Source organism: Apostichopus japonicus, chromosome 16, assembly GCF_037975245.1.
Source record: "Apostichopus japonicus isolate 1M-3 chromosome 16, ASM3797524v1, whole genome shotgun sequence".
Classification (NCBI taxonomy): domain Eukaryota; kingdom Metazoa; phylum Echinodermata; class Holothuroidea; order Aspidochirotida; family Stichopodidae; genus Apostichopus; species Apostichopus japonicus.
In genome coordinates, this window is record NC_092576.1 from 31,953,300 (window position 1) to 31,971,328 (window position 18,029).

General features: G+C 35.8%; 3 protein-coding genes across 5 annotated transcripts in view; 2 read left to right on the forward strand and 1 right to left on the reverse strand.

The window, feature by feature from the left end:
- LOC139982131 (uncharacterized) overlaps positions 1–18,029 on the reverse strand; it is a 221,487-nt gene that overhangs the window by 138,486 nt on the left and 64,972 nt on the right. The gene's annotated exons all lie outside the window — the stretch shown is intronic.
- Positions 1–18,029, forward strand: part of LOC139982136 (uncharacterized) — a 175,332-nt gene that overhangs the window by 58,237 nt on the left and 99,066 nt on the right. The window lies entirely within an intron of this gene.
- Positions 1,398–16,791, forward strand: LOC139983523 (uncharacterized). 3 transcript variants are annotated; one of them, XM_071997135.1, is made up of 12 exons: positions 1,398–1,977; positions 4,055–4,170; positions 5,588–5,651; positions 6,724–6,857; positions 7,579–7,653; positions 8,199–9,978; positions 10,349–10,405; positions 10,500–10,559; positions 10,996–11,049; positions 11,711–11,752; positions 12,065–12,160; positions 14,020–16,791. In XM_071997135.1, the coding sequence occupies exons 2-12, from the start codon at positions 4,168–4,170 to the stop codon at positions 14,145–14,147; spliced, it is 2,493 nt and encodes an 830-aa protein (XP_071853236.1). In that variant the 5' UTR covers positions 1,398–1,977; positions 4,055–4,167; the 3' UTR covers positions 14,148–16,791. The 3 variants fall into 3 exon arrangements, with proteins under 3 accessions (XP_071853236.1, XP_071853237.1, XP_071853238.1); XM_071997136.1 differs by having other exon boundaries at positions 1,398–1,857; XM_071997137.1 differs by lacking the exon at positions 7,579–7,653.

Below are 18,029 nucleotides of genomic sequence, written 5' to 3' on the forward strand. Positions count from 1 at the left end.
TGAAGAAGTTTTTTGAGTGCATTTCAGCCAATATGCACCAGGAGGGTTGGGAAAGGGCACATGTTTTTTGTTATTACTACATGCAGCTCGAAAACGCGGAAATGTGTGTTTACACAATGAAGGCCAAACTAGAGGATTTGTCAAGGGAGGGTGAAAAATTGTTTTAGGCGCATTTCAGCTGTATGTAAAACGCGAAAATGTTTCACAATAGTAAAACTAGCGGATTTTGTCCATTGGGGGTTAAATGTTTTCTGAGCGCATTTCAGCCAATATGCGCCAGGAGGGGGTGCGGGAGGGGTGAAGGCTCCTTTTTTCTAAATGTTTTTAACGAAGGCGGAACTAGAAGAGTTTAAATAGGGAGGGAAATAAGTGTTTTTGGCTAACGCATTTCAGCCAATATGCGCCAGCAAAGGTGTGGGGAGATAGGTTGAGGCATTTATCACTAATAAAGTGTTTGCCAATATGCTCAAGTATGCAGTGGGGCTATGAATCTTTTTTCAGTAAGTGCAGGTCAAAAACGTGGAAACATTTTTTTTTACAATGGCGAAACCAGATGATTTTGTCAAGAGAGGGTGAAAAAGTGTTTTTAGCGCATTTCAGCTGAACCCAACCAAAGTAAACTAACGTGTTTCAACTAGGTTTAACGTTGTTCCCAGTTGAACCTGATATTGTTATCAAACGTCCTGAAGGCCAATAAACACCAAGTTAAAGTGGCTAAAGTTTGTTTTAAGAAATATTTCAAAGAAATAATTTTGTTTAATTTTTGAATAGTTAGCATATTTGCAAGAAATATTTATTCTACTCGGATTATATCACAATTTGTTGACCTAGATATTCCATGTCACAGACTTACAGTATTATATGAAATTACCACGACGACGCAATATTTTCGGAATAAATATGTTATGATTTAAAAACTCATCAATGGAATAGTTTAGTTACAGGTCTAGTTTTAGTCGACATACATAAGTACACCATAACGTTGGCTACTGAGGAATGTTGCCATGAAACTGAAAATACTGTTATGGATGCGTTTGAACTAAAAACCAAGAATTCCTTTTAATACCGTACTTATTTCCAATATGTCCAGGGCGTCTACAGGAATTTCCGCAGGGAGGGGTCCAACAGTTTATGAAACGTAGTGATCGCCGTCCTGTTGGAGGGGTCTAAGGGGGAGGGGTTTCACCCTGTATACGTGCCTGATGTCATGATGAAGTTAACTTGGTGATTCAAACGAACCTCTAAAAATGCCAAACAAGATGTTTTAAAGTCGAAATAAATTATTCACCGAACTTAGGTTTCAAAAGCAGGCGAAATATATGTATATATATATATATATATATATATATATATATATATATATATATATATATATATATATATATATATATATATATATATATATATTTGACTAAATTATGTCATTAGGGGACAAACACTCGGAAAAAAATGTAATTTAGGAGACAATTTTCATTTCAGGAGACATTGTTTTGTCTCCGAAGTTCTTTCAGATGATATCTCGGCGTTACCGCTGAAATCAAACCTCCCGCCAATACCAGAAGTGGCTATTGCATCCCGCCAGAGTGTGGAATACTCCATTTAGTAATAGGAGCGTCCAGTCTTCATTACAAGGCAATTTAAAATTGCAAGAAATATACTGAGTTGTTTTCACATTCCACTTTGGAGACAATCATTTTTTTGGGAACTACGGGCATATCCTGCTGTATATCTCTTCTAGATTTCTACAGAATATGTTTTTATTACTTCTATACCGGTCCATAGTCGCAACGTTATGAATATAACAAAATCGTGAGATATATAGACGATTTTCCGAAAATCGTTCCTATTTTCGTTATGGTAAGTTCTGATGACGTAATTCATCCGTTCAATTCACTAACCGCACTCGTACGTGTACTAGCTTACAACTTACAAGTGCAAGCCAGGGACATCGGATCAAGTTATTGTGTTTGACCAATGGTAAGTTAATCGAGAAAGAGTTAGTTTAGCATGTCATATACGGAATAAACAGTGATTTTACTTTGACAGAGTAAATTTAGGAGGCAAGCCCAGTGATTGCATCCACCGAACAATGTTCCCAAGCTGATGGCGTAGGCCGAAGTTATCCTTGACTAACGTTATGCTACAGTTACAATAGGCATATCTACCCTACACTACAGTAGGCCTACATACGGAACTGAAGTGCAGACTAAATGTTTTATTTCTAAATCTAATTATTTATGATTATGATCATTTTTTATTAGTTTTAGTCTAATTCTTTAAGTATATTCATATTTTATTTTTTCGTTATTTTCTGTTGTGGTTTTTATAATGCCTTATCTTAATAAATCAATCATATAAACTAAGACAGGGTTCATTGGCATGCATGGATGATGGAGATAGAGCAAATAATTGGTCACATTTTGGTTCCATGTAGCGAAATGCTTGAAACAATTTTGAATCTTTTTCATACTTGTGAAATTAATTACATCTACTTCGATTACTGTTTTTTCCTTGAACGGTGGTGCATATTTTTTGACAGTGAAGTTGACTTTGATTTTGCTAGACATTTTGTGTCCTATTGGAATTACCCATGTGAAATAGCTCACATTTGATGCTGGCTAAAGAAATTAGGTAGGCTATTGCCTAGTCAATTAGTAGTACTAAGGCCTAGGCCTGTAGTAACTACATAAGTAATGACTGGTGTTAAGGCCTACTGTAAGCCTATATAGCGAAATGTTAGGCCTAGGCAGGCCTAAGCAAAGGCATGTAGCACATATACACATAAGTAAGTCTACGTTAGGCCCTAGACTAAGTTCTAAGTTTATGTGTTTGGCTATTTGCACTTCTACTTCCCTTGTACTCTAACTTCAAAGTTAATTTCAGGGACCAAAGTTGTGAATAATAAGTGGGCTACCTCATACTCATACTCATGGTCTTACATTCAAAGCCTTGATTATTTCACATCTAGGCTAGGGCTAATACTCCGAGTCCTACAAACTCCCTTTACCCTAAGTAAAGGGTTTCTTGTACCTGCATAATTGTTTAGGTCTAGGCTTAGGCTGTGGTGGCTGTAGGGAATCAGAATCTGATTTCAAGGGGAGGGGGACTTAAAAACTGCACTTTGCCTTGGCTAGAGAAGAAAAATGGAAACATCAAACATACAAAGCTTTGAATCCAGCACTTGAAGCAATATCTCCCCACTGCCCTTGTCCCCGGATTAAGGATTTAAATAGGCATTGTGACTTCTACCTCCACTGTTCTTCACTCATGAGAATTAGTAAAAGGGTCAAATGCAGTCATCCCAATTTTTCCTGTATTTCAAGCTTGTCTGGCTCTTTCCAACAAGACCATTCATTTGTTTCTGAATTGTTAAATTTATGGAAGATAAGTCCTTGGATCTATATGTCATTCATAATTCTTTTATATCATTCTTGAAACATGAAAGTACTTTTGAGGGAGATGAGATTTGACAGGTACAATGTTCTGATGGTTTAAAAGTTAGGCTCAGGGGTCGACTGATTATGCCCTTTAAATAAGGTTAGCAGTTATGGTAAGATAAAGCCACTTTCACTATGACTTTGGCTCTGCTCTAAGGGACTTGTATAGGAAGCACTTTGGAGATTGCCTGTTGTATCTACTTAGACCCTGTGTTGGATACCAAAGTAATAACAAACAAAATTGTTGTCACTTGTCAAAGTGTGTTGTGTACAGAAATGTCTTTTCATCCATTTTCAAGCAAGGTATCCCCCCCCCACCACCCGCTCCCTGAAGAAGTCTATGTAAGGCGAACTGCATCGTAGCATACAAATCATGTGTGTTAATATGACACTGTTTTTCATATACTGAACCAATACTGTTATATACACATGCGTAGGCCTACTATATGTAGTGGCAAATACAAAACTGTTTATCCTCAATCTCAAAGAAGTGACAAATAAAGGAGCTTTGATGCTCATTATTATATATAAATAGAGGTTATGTAACAGTGAAACAGATTTAGGATAGGTATATTTTCCTGCATTTATATAAGTGCTTTATCATTTTTATACTACAGCCCATAATGACTTGTGAATGTGATGTGGACTGGACAGTCGTTTCAATTATATTAGCACTAACTGGCATCGCAGCTGTACTGATTTACATATCATTTATACTACTTATGCATCCATGGTAAGGAACTTTCAGAATTATTCTTTGTTTTTTACCATACAAATTATGCATATTTGTTCAACCTATATCTACTATAAGAAAACAGTTTTCAATTGAAAGGGTTGTGTCATACTGTACACAGTATTGTAATGTATTGTAATGTGAAATTTGTACAGTTATGTGATATCCTACTTCAGAGTGCCGCTGTGACAGCACTAAAGAACATATAGGCCGACTCAAAATGTGTAACACCTACCTTACTGCCCAGTCCCTAATTTTGAAGATTATTATTGAGATTTAACTGCATTTAGATTTTACAACAAGTATATATGTAAAACAGCAAATAGCACAATCACTTTAGGAATAATTCATATTTTCTCAAATTAATGGCCTTATGTAGAATCATCTCTATACATAAAAACAAAGGACTACAGTTGTTAGTTTTAAATGTATATATAAATTAATCCTTACATTGCTCCAGATGAATAAATCAACCAAATGAGATTGTGCACTCAGTGTTCCAGGTGGATATATCCGCCTTAGAGGAATGGTGTGTTCAATGTATTAGTTTGTAACACCCCGTCCCATGCTGTTTTCATTTCTGAAATGTTTATATTAGAGTAAAGGATGCAATTCCGCAGAAATCTATGCTATACATGCAGTTGCACTGATATTTTTGGAGAATTTTACAATTGGACATGGCTTGTTGCTGCAAGTAGTGTATAGAGGAGGCACTTGCTGAAATAATAGCTGATCTCAGCAGTGATGATGAGGGTTTTGCTACTTGAATTCAGCATTACAGTGATAATAGTTCACATTATAAGTTAAATTTATCAAACTAAACACTTTCAAAGTTTTTCAAAGTATATACCATAAGAATGTAAATTTAGTTTCCAACAATATTTATGTATGTGTTATGTTAGGCCTTGGCAAATGATTAATTCAACTAAAGTAGTCTACAAAGTGCAATATTATGCCTGGCCTGGTCCAGTTATATGTGTAAGCTTTGCTGATGTGACAGGCTTTTAAATATGCAAAAATGACTACGTGCCACACGGTCAGAGCAGGGGTAACTTGTGATGCAATAATAGCGCGTTCAAAATGAGAATGTGAAAGAGACAGTTCAATTTCTCTTCTGTTTCTATGCTATAACCTGTAAATGTGTGTGTGAGTACTCACAAGAGGACAAAGTCTGTCTAGTCTATGTATAATAACCTTCACCTGACAAGAAAATTTCACTGATTGACAATGACAGGGTAATCTTTCTATTGTTAGGAGTTAGTATAAAAAGGACAAAAACAAAGAGGAAAATATCACAAGAATTTACAGTTAAAAAGCATGTTTCTGGAGACAGGCCTCTCCGCCTAGTTTTGTTCAGTACAGGGTTAGGGTTAGGGTTTGATTTAGTTCCAATTCTGATGATTTTTTTTTACTTCAGAAAATTGCAAACATGGGTGCTCCAACAGATGCTCCTCCACCATATCCCGATGGCGAAAAAGCAGGTATTACATAAAGCTACCACTCATTCATTTAACAGTAACCTATGGAATCATTTCTGTTGCTCAGAGGTGCCAGTTGGAATGCAGAATCATATATAATTTTTGCCAGTTTTTTCTTTGTTACTGATTTATTACGTTCAGTGATATGCTCACGCCAGGCTGCGGCGGGAAGGCATGTGTTGGCCGTGCACGGCAGTTCTAAATCCCTCCAAGTACAAAGAGAATTGTAAACATTTCTGCCTATTCTTGATGATTAATATCACAGCTTTTACCAAATTTACCAACAAATGGGAGAACAGTTGGGACAGAAGTTAGCTCCAGAATCGGAAAAAGATAGCACCATTTGCCATCTGAGTATACTTGCAAAGATTTTCCAAATGGGAGGGGGACACCCCACCACTTAGACCCTTCCTCCAGGACGTGGATCACACAACCTTGCAAACCCGTCCGGCACTCAAATATTCCTGAGCACATCCCTGTACATATACACAGGTAGTCAAGGCGTTCTGTGAAAATTCCTAACATGGCTTTGTGATTAAAGTTTTAAATGAAATTGAGGTGTCATCCATGGTTACACGGTAGTGTTGCTTCTGACTGGCCCCCCCCCCTCACCCCACAACCTCATCCCTAGCCTAGCAGGTAAATGGATCACCACCAACTATGGTCTGGATAGTACAGTTGGTAGAGCATATGACTCGTTATCATGAGGTCACTCTGGTTCGGAAACGTGTTTTCGCTCAACTCTTTCTCCATGGTGTGTATAAATTTTATCAAGTCAGATTTTCTGTTAGAATCTGTAGGTGGTCAATTTTGGTATCGTTTCTTCGTCGTCGATATTTGTGGTGTTTTGATTTTTGATACAGATATCGTTTGATAGTTTGGTCATAGGTGGTCTTACTGCGATCGAGCTTTCCGACTTAGACAGGAGTTCTAACCAAGTAAATTCAACTCAACGATGTCTACATTGCATTGTCATCGTCAACATTGTCCGCATAATTTCTACCCAGCAACATGTTTTTTTTCTGCATTCATTTTTTACACCCGTTACAACCCTTTTCTCCTCTTGTGATTACAGATTCACCTTCTTATACCGAGGGCACGGCTTACCCTCCTCTCTTGCAACAGGGATATCCACAAATGGGGCAATTACCTCAAGCACAACAGCCAGCCCCAGGGTATTCGGCACAACAACCAGCCCCAGGGCATCAGGTAAGCATATGTCCACATCCCCGCCTCTCCCCCTCTCCCCACTCCCATCTAGTTTTTTGGTTGCTGTTTGGTGATATTCCTTTGCACGATATTGATATATTACATCATATACAACCTACGTGGGTTATGATTTTTCATCATACTACTTTCTTTATCAGTTTTTGCACTGTTGCACACAGGATACTGCACCGCACTGCACGTATATTGCAGTGTATTTCTTGTATTGCAGTATGAAAGTCGATTGAAACCTTTAATATTAAAAAATGTCGAAACTAGCCAGAGTTTTCTTTTGGTCTTTCTCTTGTTTGTGGATTTGAAAAATGATAAATTTGGGAGACAGTGAATACATACTGCAGTAAAAAAATTCAGAAAGTCTGTACCAGTGGCGTTTCCTCTAATAAATTAAATGTTACAGCCAAAATATCTTTGACAAAAGTATACATAGTGTCATAGGACATGGGTGTAGAGTCTAAACGTGCATATATATATGTGACCACCCAGACCATACAGAACTAAAACAGGTACTCACGATTTCAGTTTTTCCCATCCACTACATAATAATGCTATAGTAACAGGCTATTGTATATTAAATCAGGCTTTGTAATTATTGCAAAGTTTGTTTACAGGCCTGTGCAATTGCATAGACAGTAAATGATCCAAAGCTGCAATCCTCAGTTGAATATGACATTCATATACATGCTTTCTTTTGCTTTATGCTAAGGATTCTGATGAAAGCGATGATGAGGATGATGATGATGTAAATGATCCACCGTATTGCCTAGATGATGATCAGCCTGTAAGTTTGTGAGGTCGACTATATCATTAGCAAAGCAATAGTTACCAAAACACTTCCTAACATTTTCACTTGAACACTTCATTGGTAAATTTTGCCACTTCCTTGTAGACACCACCCTTCTCTAATTATCTAAATTGGTAGGTAGGGTCCCTTTGAGGCTTTCAGTTTATTTCAAAGTGTGTGTATCGGAAACATGCAGAATCTTTGTATATGAAGATATGTTTGAAGTTTAACAAACTTTGGTTGTGTAAAACATTTGGTTTGTCTGAAAATGAAGAGCTGGCATGAGCCGAATGGCACAATGTGATATCAGATTACTACGAAGGTAGTCACTTTGATGACTATTTAGTTGGTATTCAATCTGGAATGCTTATTGTCAAATTGGTCCATGATTTTTGGAAGCTTCAAGTTTGTATAAACATTGATAAATTTGAACCTTGTGTCAATAAATTTGTCTACATTTGTAATATTTTTATTAGTATAATGCCCTGTTATAGATTTTATCTATCTACACTTTGAAGTATCCTGTATTCTATTTTATACAGCCACAACAGAATATGCGATGCGGTAGACGAAAATTGCGTGACTATGTTTCAGATAGTGAGGACTCTGATGAGGATTGTTCTGATAGCAATGGGGTGTTGCAACGACTTGCAAATCTACGTTGCCTAAGAGAAGGAAACTACAAAAAACCAAGAAGAACATGCCCATTTTGCTCTAAATCCTACAGTGAGAAACTGGCAAGACACATTGGAACTATCCATAGACACATTCCACAAGTTGCTGCAGCATTGAAGCTTCCAAAGAAGGAAATGGATGAAGCCTTTTCAAAGATGAGGAAGGAGGGGATCCTGATGGTGAACAAAGAAAAGATGAAAAGCAGAACACCAGTGTTTGAGAGAGAGAGAAACACTGCATCCAATCAACCCCTTGTCATGTGTGGACTATGCAAAGGTTTCTATGTCAAAAAGTGTTTCTCCAGACATAAGATAAAGTGTCAAGGTGATAGCTGTGAAGAAGCATGTACAATACCTGTGTCATTACTAATGTCTGAAACAACAAACCAAAACAAACTTTTGTCCGAGTTTAGTGTAAACATTTTATACAAATTCCGAGGCGATGAAGTTGGTTCTATTTGCAGAGAGGACCCTGTGATCCTGAATGTTGGCAAAAGACTATGGGATAAGGGACGAGCCAAGGAAAACAAGAAAACGGAGGTTCGTAAGTCTGTAATGAGTGACATGAGGAGACTTGCCTCACTTTATCTGCACTTCAAGGAGCAAAAGACTATCCATGCTTCACATTTTACTCTGGAAACTGGTACATCAAGGGATATGTTTGATCGAAAGAACTTCAGCATCCTGAGTGAAGCAATTAATGCTTACACACTAAACAAAGAGAAAGCCAGTATCAAGTCAGGATTAAAACTTGGTATCTATTATCTTCTAAAGAAGGCCTCAAAGGTGATCAAAGCAACACATCTTGTAGAAGAGAATGACATTGCAGCAGCTGACATAGACAGGTTTGTCTCTGTTCTAGAGCTGAATCAGAACTTTCTGTTTGGAGATGCTTCATATCAAATAAATATGAACCGCCAAAAGAACTTGAGAAAACCTGCGGCACTTCCATTGGAAGAAGACATCAACAAACTTCGAAGTTATACTGTGGCAACATTGAACTCAATGATGAATGATGACTTTATCATCTGGGATTCACACAACTTTAAGAAATTACGGGATCTAACTGTCACAAGATTAACACTCTTCAATGCAAGAAGAGGTGGTGAGCCCAGTCGTTTGTCATTGGATGAGTGGAGACAGGCCAGTTGTAATGCTTGGATTGATAAGCAAAAGGCAGAGGCTATTCAGGATCCTGTAGCGAAACATCTCCTTAATGAGCTCAAAGTCACATACCAATCTGGCAAAGGAAACAACCACTTGGTTCCAGTATTGTTCCCTGGTGATTGTATTAAGCCCATGGAAACACTCACTAGCAAGGAAACCAGAAGCACAGCATGCATAAGACAATGCAACCCATACGTCTTTGCATGCACACAAGGATCCAACAATCATGTTAGTGGATGGCACGCCCTTAATGGTGTTTGTGATGACGCAGGCATTGACAGCACATCAAATCTTACAGCCACCAAAAATAGGCACAGAATTAGCACCATCTATGCATCACTTGAAATTCCTGAAAAGGAGAGAGCACTCTTTTTTAAGCATATGGGACACAGTGCAGACATAAATGAAAACATTTATCAAGCACCTGCTGCAATAATGGAGGTTGTGAGAGTAGGGAAGCAACTGCAACAAATTGATAAAGGTGAGAAAACTGGGCACCATGCATATACCTTGGGCAGACAGCTCTGGGTAAAACTCATCAACATGACCATTCCTTGACAAATTAGAACTAGGCATCAGGGATGGCTGTAAAACCTGTGAGGGCACTTAAGCTATTAGATACAACCCACCAGTAATTTGAGCATACTGGTCCAGTCATCACTGGATTGTAAGTGATGTACCTCACTCATCATTTTGGTATGCTTGGGTGTGGAAATATGAAATTTTAGCAGGAGTGTCACAGCACATAGATATGAACTTATTTTCCTACTAGGGTATTAATTGAGTTTTTAGAAAAATATCTAACTGACTTGTTTTAGTACTTTTACAATGTATTTTTCTCATTTACACAGCAAATCCATCCACGCAAAATGATGAGTACTCTTCCGATGGTGCAGAGAACAGCTCAGGTATTTTCCTACTAGGGTATTTAATTGAGTCTTTAGAAAAATATCTAACTTGCTTTTTTAGTAGTTTTACAATGTATTTTTCTTATCTACACAGCAAATCCATCCACTCAAAATGATGAGTACTCTTCCGATGGTGCAGAGAGCAGCAGTTCAGGTATTGTACAAAATCATGTTGAATCTTTTTTGTAATGAATATTTTTTAAATTGATAGCACTTTTTTATTGCAATTTATTTATTAGTTTAAGCCTATATGTGTGTGGTTTGGATTTGTTATCAGATTTCAAGAATGCCTTGCAGCATTTTATTGTAGAAAAATAAACAGTTTTGTTATAAGTTACATGAGGTAAGGTTAAGGTGGTAACACTTGGTAAAGCGCACATTACTGTAAAACACTCAATAGCGCTCAATGGTAGAGTGTCCATTTAAGTCATGTCTACTTCAGTTGAGACTCATGTCAAGTAAATTAAACTTAGTCCAGAAATTCAAACTTTTAGTCTGAGTCACGGGCATGTTGTTGTTGTTACAACACAAGAATAAATTTTGTTCTAATGATTTAATGTTGATATGTTTGTAATATTCTTGCACTACAGACAGTCAGGCAGGCACCATTTTAAGCTCTGAAGCAGAGTACCACGTTCAACGAGGTAATCAAATTTTCTTTAACCTAAAGTGTCCGTGCATTAAAACCAGAGCATTTTTCAAATTTGTAATGTTACTCCATGAAGAAAAATATACTTTCAACGTGCATTTACTGTGTAGATTATGTATGATGCTTACTGAATAGAAATTTAATTTTATTATCTAATTGAAATCAGTGCGAGATAAAAAACTTTACATATTGCTGTTCATTTAATTGTAACTTTTAATATGAATTATGTTAACAAAGGTGTTGGTGAGAGTTGCCTGACAAAAGTGTGAATTATATGAACAGAAACGTGCCTTCTGATATGGTGATTAGCATGTTTCTAAACTAATTTGAAAATGAGACAGTTCTCTAATCGGTGAATCAACTAATGGAAATGAAACATAGGATTCTAGTAAAAAGGATACTCAAAAATTGAGCATATATAATGTTTTTTTCAATGTTATTGTGGACCATGCTTCACATTACATCTCTATATCATGTAAAACACACAAACATGCATACACAAAGGCAGTATCTATTGGTCTGTTTTGAATATGGTATGTTATTTAGTGGAGGATACTTAATCACAGTGTGTTTTCATTAGATGTTCCACATTATTTTGTTTGCTTGATGTAATCGATTCATTCAACAATGCTATCAATGTCATTTCTTTTATGCAGGATGCAAACGAAAGCATGATGATGCTGGTAAAGTAAAATCAGGTTGGTCATTGATGATATCACTTGTCTATGATAACACAGCTAGCTGTAGTTTAGTCATGTATATAAGTTAGTATGGCAGCTACATAGTCCTGTTTCCCTCATATAGCTGGTGTGTGCAGTCAAGTTTCAGAAAAAGAACAAGCATTGAGGATAGCTTTCTTACCCCTGTCATGGCCAATAACTATGTACCTATGTGGGATAGATGATAGAAACAGTTTATGAGGCAGTTACACCTAAGCAGTCTGCCTAGGCACCATCTTCCAGTGTTAAATTTTTGTCTCAGATTTGTCAAATTTACGCTCCATTCGACAGGACGAAAATATACAAGATGGAATCAAAAGGATACTGCGCAGGTGCTTAAATACTTCAAAGGAATGATTACTGGCACCCAAGAGAAAACCATACCAGGTATGTATTTGTGCTGTCATTTGTAATTCAAAGTTTATATAATGGATATGATCATGAAGGTGTATCCAAGCACCCATATTGATAAAAACATACTTGTAAATCAATGATATTTGCAGCCTGATTCTGTGAAAGTTTGTTAACTGAACACAGTTGACTTTTGGTGTGTATCGGTTACATAGGATGTCATTGTTGTAAGAATATAATTTTTCTCTAAGCAATTGATATGATCTACCAGTACCAAGCAAATGACAACTGCAGATTAATGTAACACACTGCACTGCTTGCTATGCTGAAGATAAAGGTGTATATTTCAACTTCTTAGCAATTGCTCTTCTTTTTGGCTTGCAGGTTGCTTTGCACTTTTTTAGGTTTCTGGAGTCAAAGCAAACTGAAAATTATGGAATTTCAAAATAAAAATAAAACGAAAAATGAGAAAATGTAAAACATTAGAAAGTTATCATGAAATAGGTCTCTCTCGCTGAAACTAGTTGTTCCTTTGTAACATTAGAGGCTCATTCGCTCATAATTAACATAATATTCATACATAATTGTGCCATGCCAAATCCACGAAGTCTTGTATACTAAATATTGTCATAGAAAAGTCGAAGAATTTACTTTTCAAGATCGTGCCAGACTTTCTCATCAGTCATTTAGTAGTAAACCTCTAGTTCTATATCAAATATAGTTTTAGAAATGTAGTTGGGATTTTTTCTGCTTGTTTGGTTCCTTGCTAAAAGCAAATGACCTATGTTTTCAGGGTGGCGTGTATGCGTGACATGTGTCTTCACACACTGATATGTGTTGTAATAATTATCATGCATATTACTGAGGGGGCGGGCTTAGCAATATTTCGGTATGAACAGTTTGTATGCACAATAACCTAAGGAATTGACCCATGATTACCATACTTGGTGGGTAGGTGGCCCATTGTGAGTAGATGAACCCTTTTGATTTTGGTGCTCATGTCATGAATATTAATGAGGTCACAGGGTCAAACGTGGAAAACTCTAAATTGCAAAAACTTGGCTACTATTAGTTGGAATTTCGTCAAACTTGGTATGATGATATTGGTAGATAGTCTTCACACACTGATGTGTTTTGCAATTATTATCATGCATATTAATGAGGGGGCGGGCTTAGCAATATTTCGGTATGAACAGTTTGTATGCACAATAACCTAAGGAATTGACCCATGATTACCATACTTGGTGGGTAGGTGGCCCATTGTGAGTAGATGAACCCTTTTGATTTGGGTGTTCATATCATGAATATTAATGAGGTCACAGGGTCAAACGTGGAAAACTCTAAATTGCAAAAACTTGGCTACTATTAGTTGGAATTTCGTCAAACTTGGTATGATGATATTGGTAGATAGTCTTCACACACTGATGTGTTTTGCAATTATTATCATGCATATTAATGAGGGGGCGGGCTTAGCAATATTTCGGTATGAACAGTTTGTATGCACAATAACCTAAGGAATTGACCCATGATTACCATACTTGGTGGGTAGGTGGCCCATTGTGAGTAGATGAACCCTTTTGATTTTGGTGCTCATATCATGAATATTAATGAGGTCACAGGGTCAAACGTGGAAAACTCCAAATTGCAATAACTTGGCTACCATTAGTCGGAATTTTGTCAAACTTGGTATGATGATATTGGTAGATTGTCTTCACACACTGATGTGTGTTGCAATTGATATCAGGGCTTAGCATTACTTTGGCAACAAAATTTTGTGTGCATGAATTGTTGTTATTTTAGTAGGGCTTTCTTAGAAATTTCCCTATGAATGGAACTAATGAACAGCAGCAAGAAACCATGAAATGTTTTTATTCTGGATTTTCTTTGATTTGTAGGTAGACATGACGTGGAAGTATTTCTCAAGAAATGCAGACTATCAACATCTTATGACTGCTTGACCATAAGAAGTAAGGTCATGAATGAAAGAAACAAGTGGCATCGGTTAAATGGCCTACAAGAATAATGTGTGACTGTGCCTTATAAGTATACACATGATGTGAAAGGTTTTTTTTTTAAAGAAATGCAGACTATCACCATGTTATGATTGTTTTGCTACCTGAAGTAATGTCACAATTAAAAGAAACAAGTGGCATCAGTTACATGGTCTACATTAATAATGTGTGACTGTGCCTTATAAGTATACACATGATGTGAAAGGTTTTTTTTTAAAGAAATGCAGACTATCACCATGTTATGATTGTTTTGCTACCTGAAGTAATGTCACAATTGAAAGAAACAAGTGGCATCAGTTACATGGTCTACAAGAATAATGTGTGACTGTGCCTTATAAGTATACACATGATGTGAAAGGTTTTTTTTTAAAGAAATGCAGACTATCACCATGTTATGATTGTTTTGCTACCTGAAGTAATGTCACAATTGAAAGAAACAAGTGGCATCAGTTACATGGTCTACAAGAATAATGTGTGACTGTGCCTTATAAGTATACACATGATGTGAAAGGTTTTTTTTTAAAGAAATGCAGACTATCACCATGTTATGATTGTTTTGCTACCTGAAGTAATGTCACAATTGAAAGAAACAAGTGGCATCAGTTACATGGTCTACAAGAATAATGTGTGACTGTGCCTTATAAGTATACACATGATGTGAAAGGTTTTTTTTTAAAAAAGAAATGCAGACTATCACCATGTTATGATTGTTTTGCTACCTGAAGTAATGTCACAATTGAAAGAAACAAGTGGCATCAGTTACATGGTCTACAAGAATAATGTGTGACTGTGCCTTATAAGTATACACATGATGTGAAAGGTTTTTTTTTTAAAGAAATGCAGACTATCACCATGTTATGATTGTTTTGCTACCTGAAGTAATGTCACAATTAAAAGAAACAAGTGGCATCAGTTACATGGTCTACAAGAATAATGTGTGACTGTGCCTTATAAGTATACACATGATGTGAAAGGTTTTTTTTTAAAAAAGAAATGCAGACTATCACCATGTTATGATTGTTTTGCTACAAGAAGTAATGTCACAATTGAAAGAAACAAGTGGCATCAGTTACATGGTCTACAAGAATAATGTGTGACTGCCTTATAAGTATACACATGATGTGAAAGGTTTTTTTTTAAAAGAAATGCAGACTATCACCATGTTATGATTGTTTTGCTACAAGAAGTAATGTCACAATTGAAAGAAACAAGTGGCATCAGTTACATGGTCTACAAGAATAATGTGTGACTGTGCCTTATAAGTATACACATGATGTGAAAGGTTTTTTTTTTAAAGAAATGCAGACTATCACCATGTTATGATTGTTTTGCTACAAGAAGTAATGTCACAATTGAAAGAAACAAGTGGCATCAGTTACATGATATGACTGTGCCTTATAAGTAGACACATTAAAGAAATGCAAACTATCAACATTTTATGATTGTTTTGCTACAAGGCTTAATTAGTTTTGGTTATAGGAGATATTTTTTGATGGGTGTGCCTAACAAATGCTTTTTAATGAGATGGCAATTACCATATTTACATGCTCTTTAATGTTGGCAGGTAAATATATGTAAATTTCTTGATGGTGAGGTAACTCACAAAAGAGACATTTTAGCATCTTTTCTGGCAACAGTTTGCACTCTGTTAAACCATTTTGATTTATACCAGCTTGTTTCATCAGAATTGTTACTTTTTGTCAATTTCACCCATGCTTGTCTGAATTATTTAAGCAAGTTCTTTTAAGAAGCTAAAACTTAGAACCAGTGGAGGTTAGGAAGCTGCATCAGCTGTCTGCTATGGGACATTTTACAAGACAAGACTTCAAGTTTATGTCTCAACTGTTTATTTGCCATTGTAAGAAACTTTATAACAGTCCTAATTGTAGCTGTGTATGTTAACTATGCCTCAGTATTGTACTAACAAAACTTACGTAATAAAGTTAAAATATCTCATTGGTGTTATTCAGTCCAGTCCAGGCTAAATATAAATACTAATTGATTGCCAGATAGAAATTTTGCTACAGAGTAATTGTTGTATGCCTATTCAATTGTCGTATATGCTAAATTCTAATTATTTCAAACTTAATTGGTAAATCGAAAAGTATTGTGTGCATTAACACAAGCTTCAACACTGATTCCATATGAACTTATACAAAGGTTTCATCTGATTATATAATATTTCAGCACAGGCCTCATTGGACACTATATGCATAATGGTTCGTTTTGGCTGTTCTTTTTCTTGCCTAAAATGTTTGCAGAAATTTAGTTATTGACCATAGTAACATTCGGTTGTTGTTTTGAGTTAAGATTTAAACCCATTTTATATGTTTTGTTATATGGTATGTTAAATGCCTGTGTGTTATATGTTGAGCTGAAAAAAAAACTTAACCGTATTAGTGTCATCTAATTAGTACACTCAGTTTCCTTCTTGATTGATGTGTATTTTAAATTTGAACACTTTATGCATAATGGTTCGTTTTGGCTGTTCTTTTTCTTACCTAAACTGTATGCAGAAATTTAGGTATTGACCATAGTAACATTCGGTTGTTGTTTTGAGTTAAGATTTAAACCCATTTTATATGGTTTGTTATATGGTATGTTAAATGCCCGTGTGTTATATGTTGAGCTGAAAATAAACGTTACTAAACTTTACCTTATTAGTGTCATCTATTTTGTACACTCAATTTCATTCTTGATTGATGTGTATTTTAATATTTAGCGACAATTAGTACCTCCCATATAGTGTTGCACGTCTTAGCAACCCTCCCCTTTATGTGCACTTTAACAGACAACTAACCTTATAGAAAAAAAAAACATTCCAAAATGGTACAGTGCATGCAATTCCAATATATTAAGAGCCTCTTTTTGTTGGTCGCTATTTCTTCACTTTTGTACAGATGTGTACCCACATACAAATATTCCTCTCCATTGAGGTACTCAGCTGTTGTCTGGTCATTTCATAAAATAATAAATCACGCGACGAAAAATCTTTACTCTTAACAGTGTAACAAATTATGAATAAATGAAGGGACTTCAATCCCTAGTTGCGTATGTTGAGTTGGAACTCCGGAGTATCGGTGAATTCGTATTTAGTGGTGAAGAGTATAAAAAGCATACCAGCTAAGTCCGAGGTAAAAGAAACGATCAATTCCGCGTACAAATAAACTGCTATTTATAATGTTGGGTAGGCTTAGTTTGTTACGTCTATTACGGTCCATTTAATCACGGAGGGCGTGGGCCTGGCGGACACTCAAAATGAAAACAAATTCTTTGTATTCGTTACGCTTCCATAACGATCGTTTACGTCTATTATAAAAACGTAATAGTGAACAGTTTGGAATAGATATACGGAAATCACAATATATATTTTAATATTAAGTTTGCTTCTTAGGAGACGTCTCCTTAATATGCCTTTCTTCATAAAATGTCTCCCAAGAGAAGGAATTGCAATAAAAAAAAAAATTGGGAGACAAAATAACACTACAGAGAGTTATATATTTGGTCCATTCCTTTATGATCGTATTTTTTTTGTAGCTATTGAGACATAACCTTGCAAGCTAAAATGCATAAAATGTTAACTCGCTGGGCATTTCGTTCAAGATTTATGCAACATATACAATATTGTCTCCCATATATCATATTATAATCATTGTCTCCTAATGGTACAATAAAGTGGTATATATATATATATATATATATATATATAAATATATATATATATGTATATGTATATGTATGTGTTTATATATATATATATATATATACATATATATACAGCGCGCGTTATATATATATAACGCGCGTTCTAATATATATATATATATATATATATATATATATACATATATATACAGCGCGCGTTATATATATATAACGCGCGTTCTAATATA

Bases quoted from the DNA above. Each gene is read 5' to 3' on its own strand.
- LOC139983523 (XM_071997135.1), top strand. The intron at 10,560-10,995 runs GTATTGTACAAA...CTTGCACTACAG, and splicing joins TGCAGAGAGCAGCAGTTCAG to ACAGTCAGGCAGGCACCATT. The intron at 11,050-11,710 runs GTAATCAAATTT...TCTTTTATGCAG, and splicing joins AGAGTACCACGTTCAACGAG to GATGCAAACGAAAGCATGAT.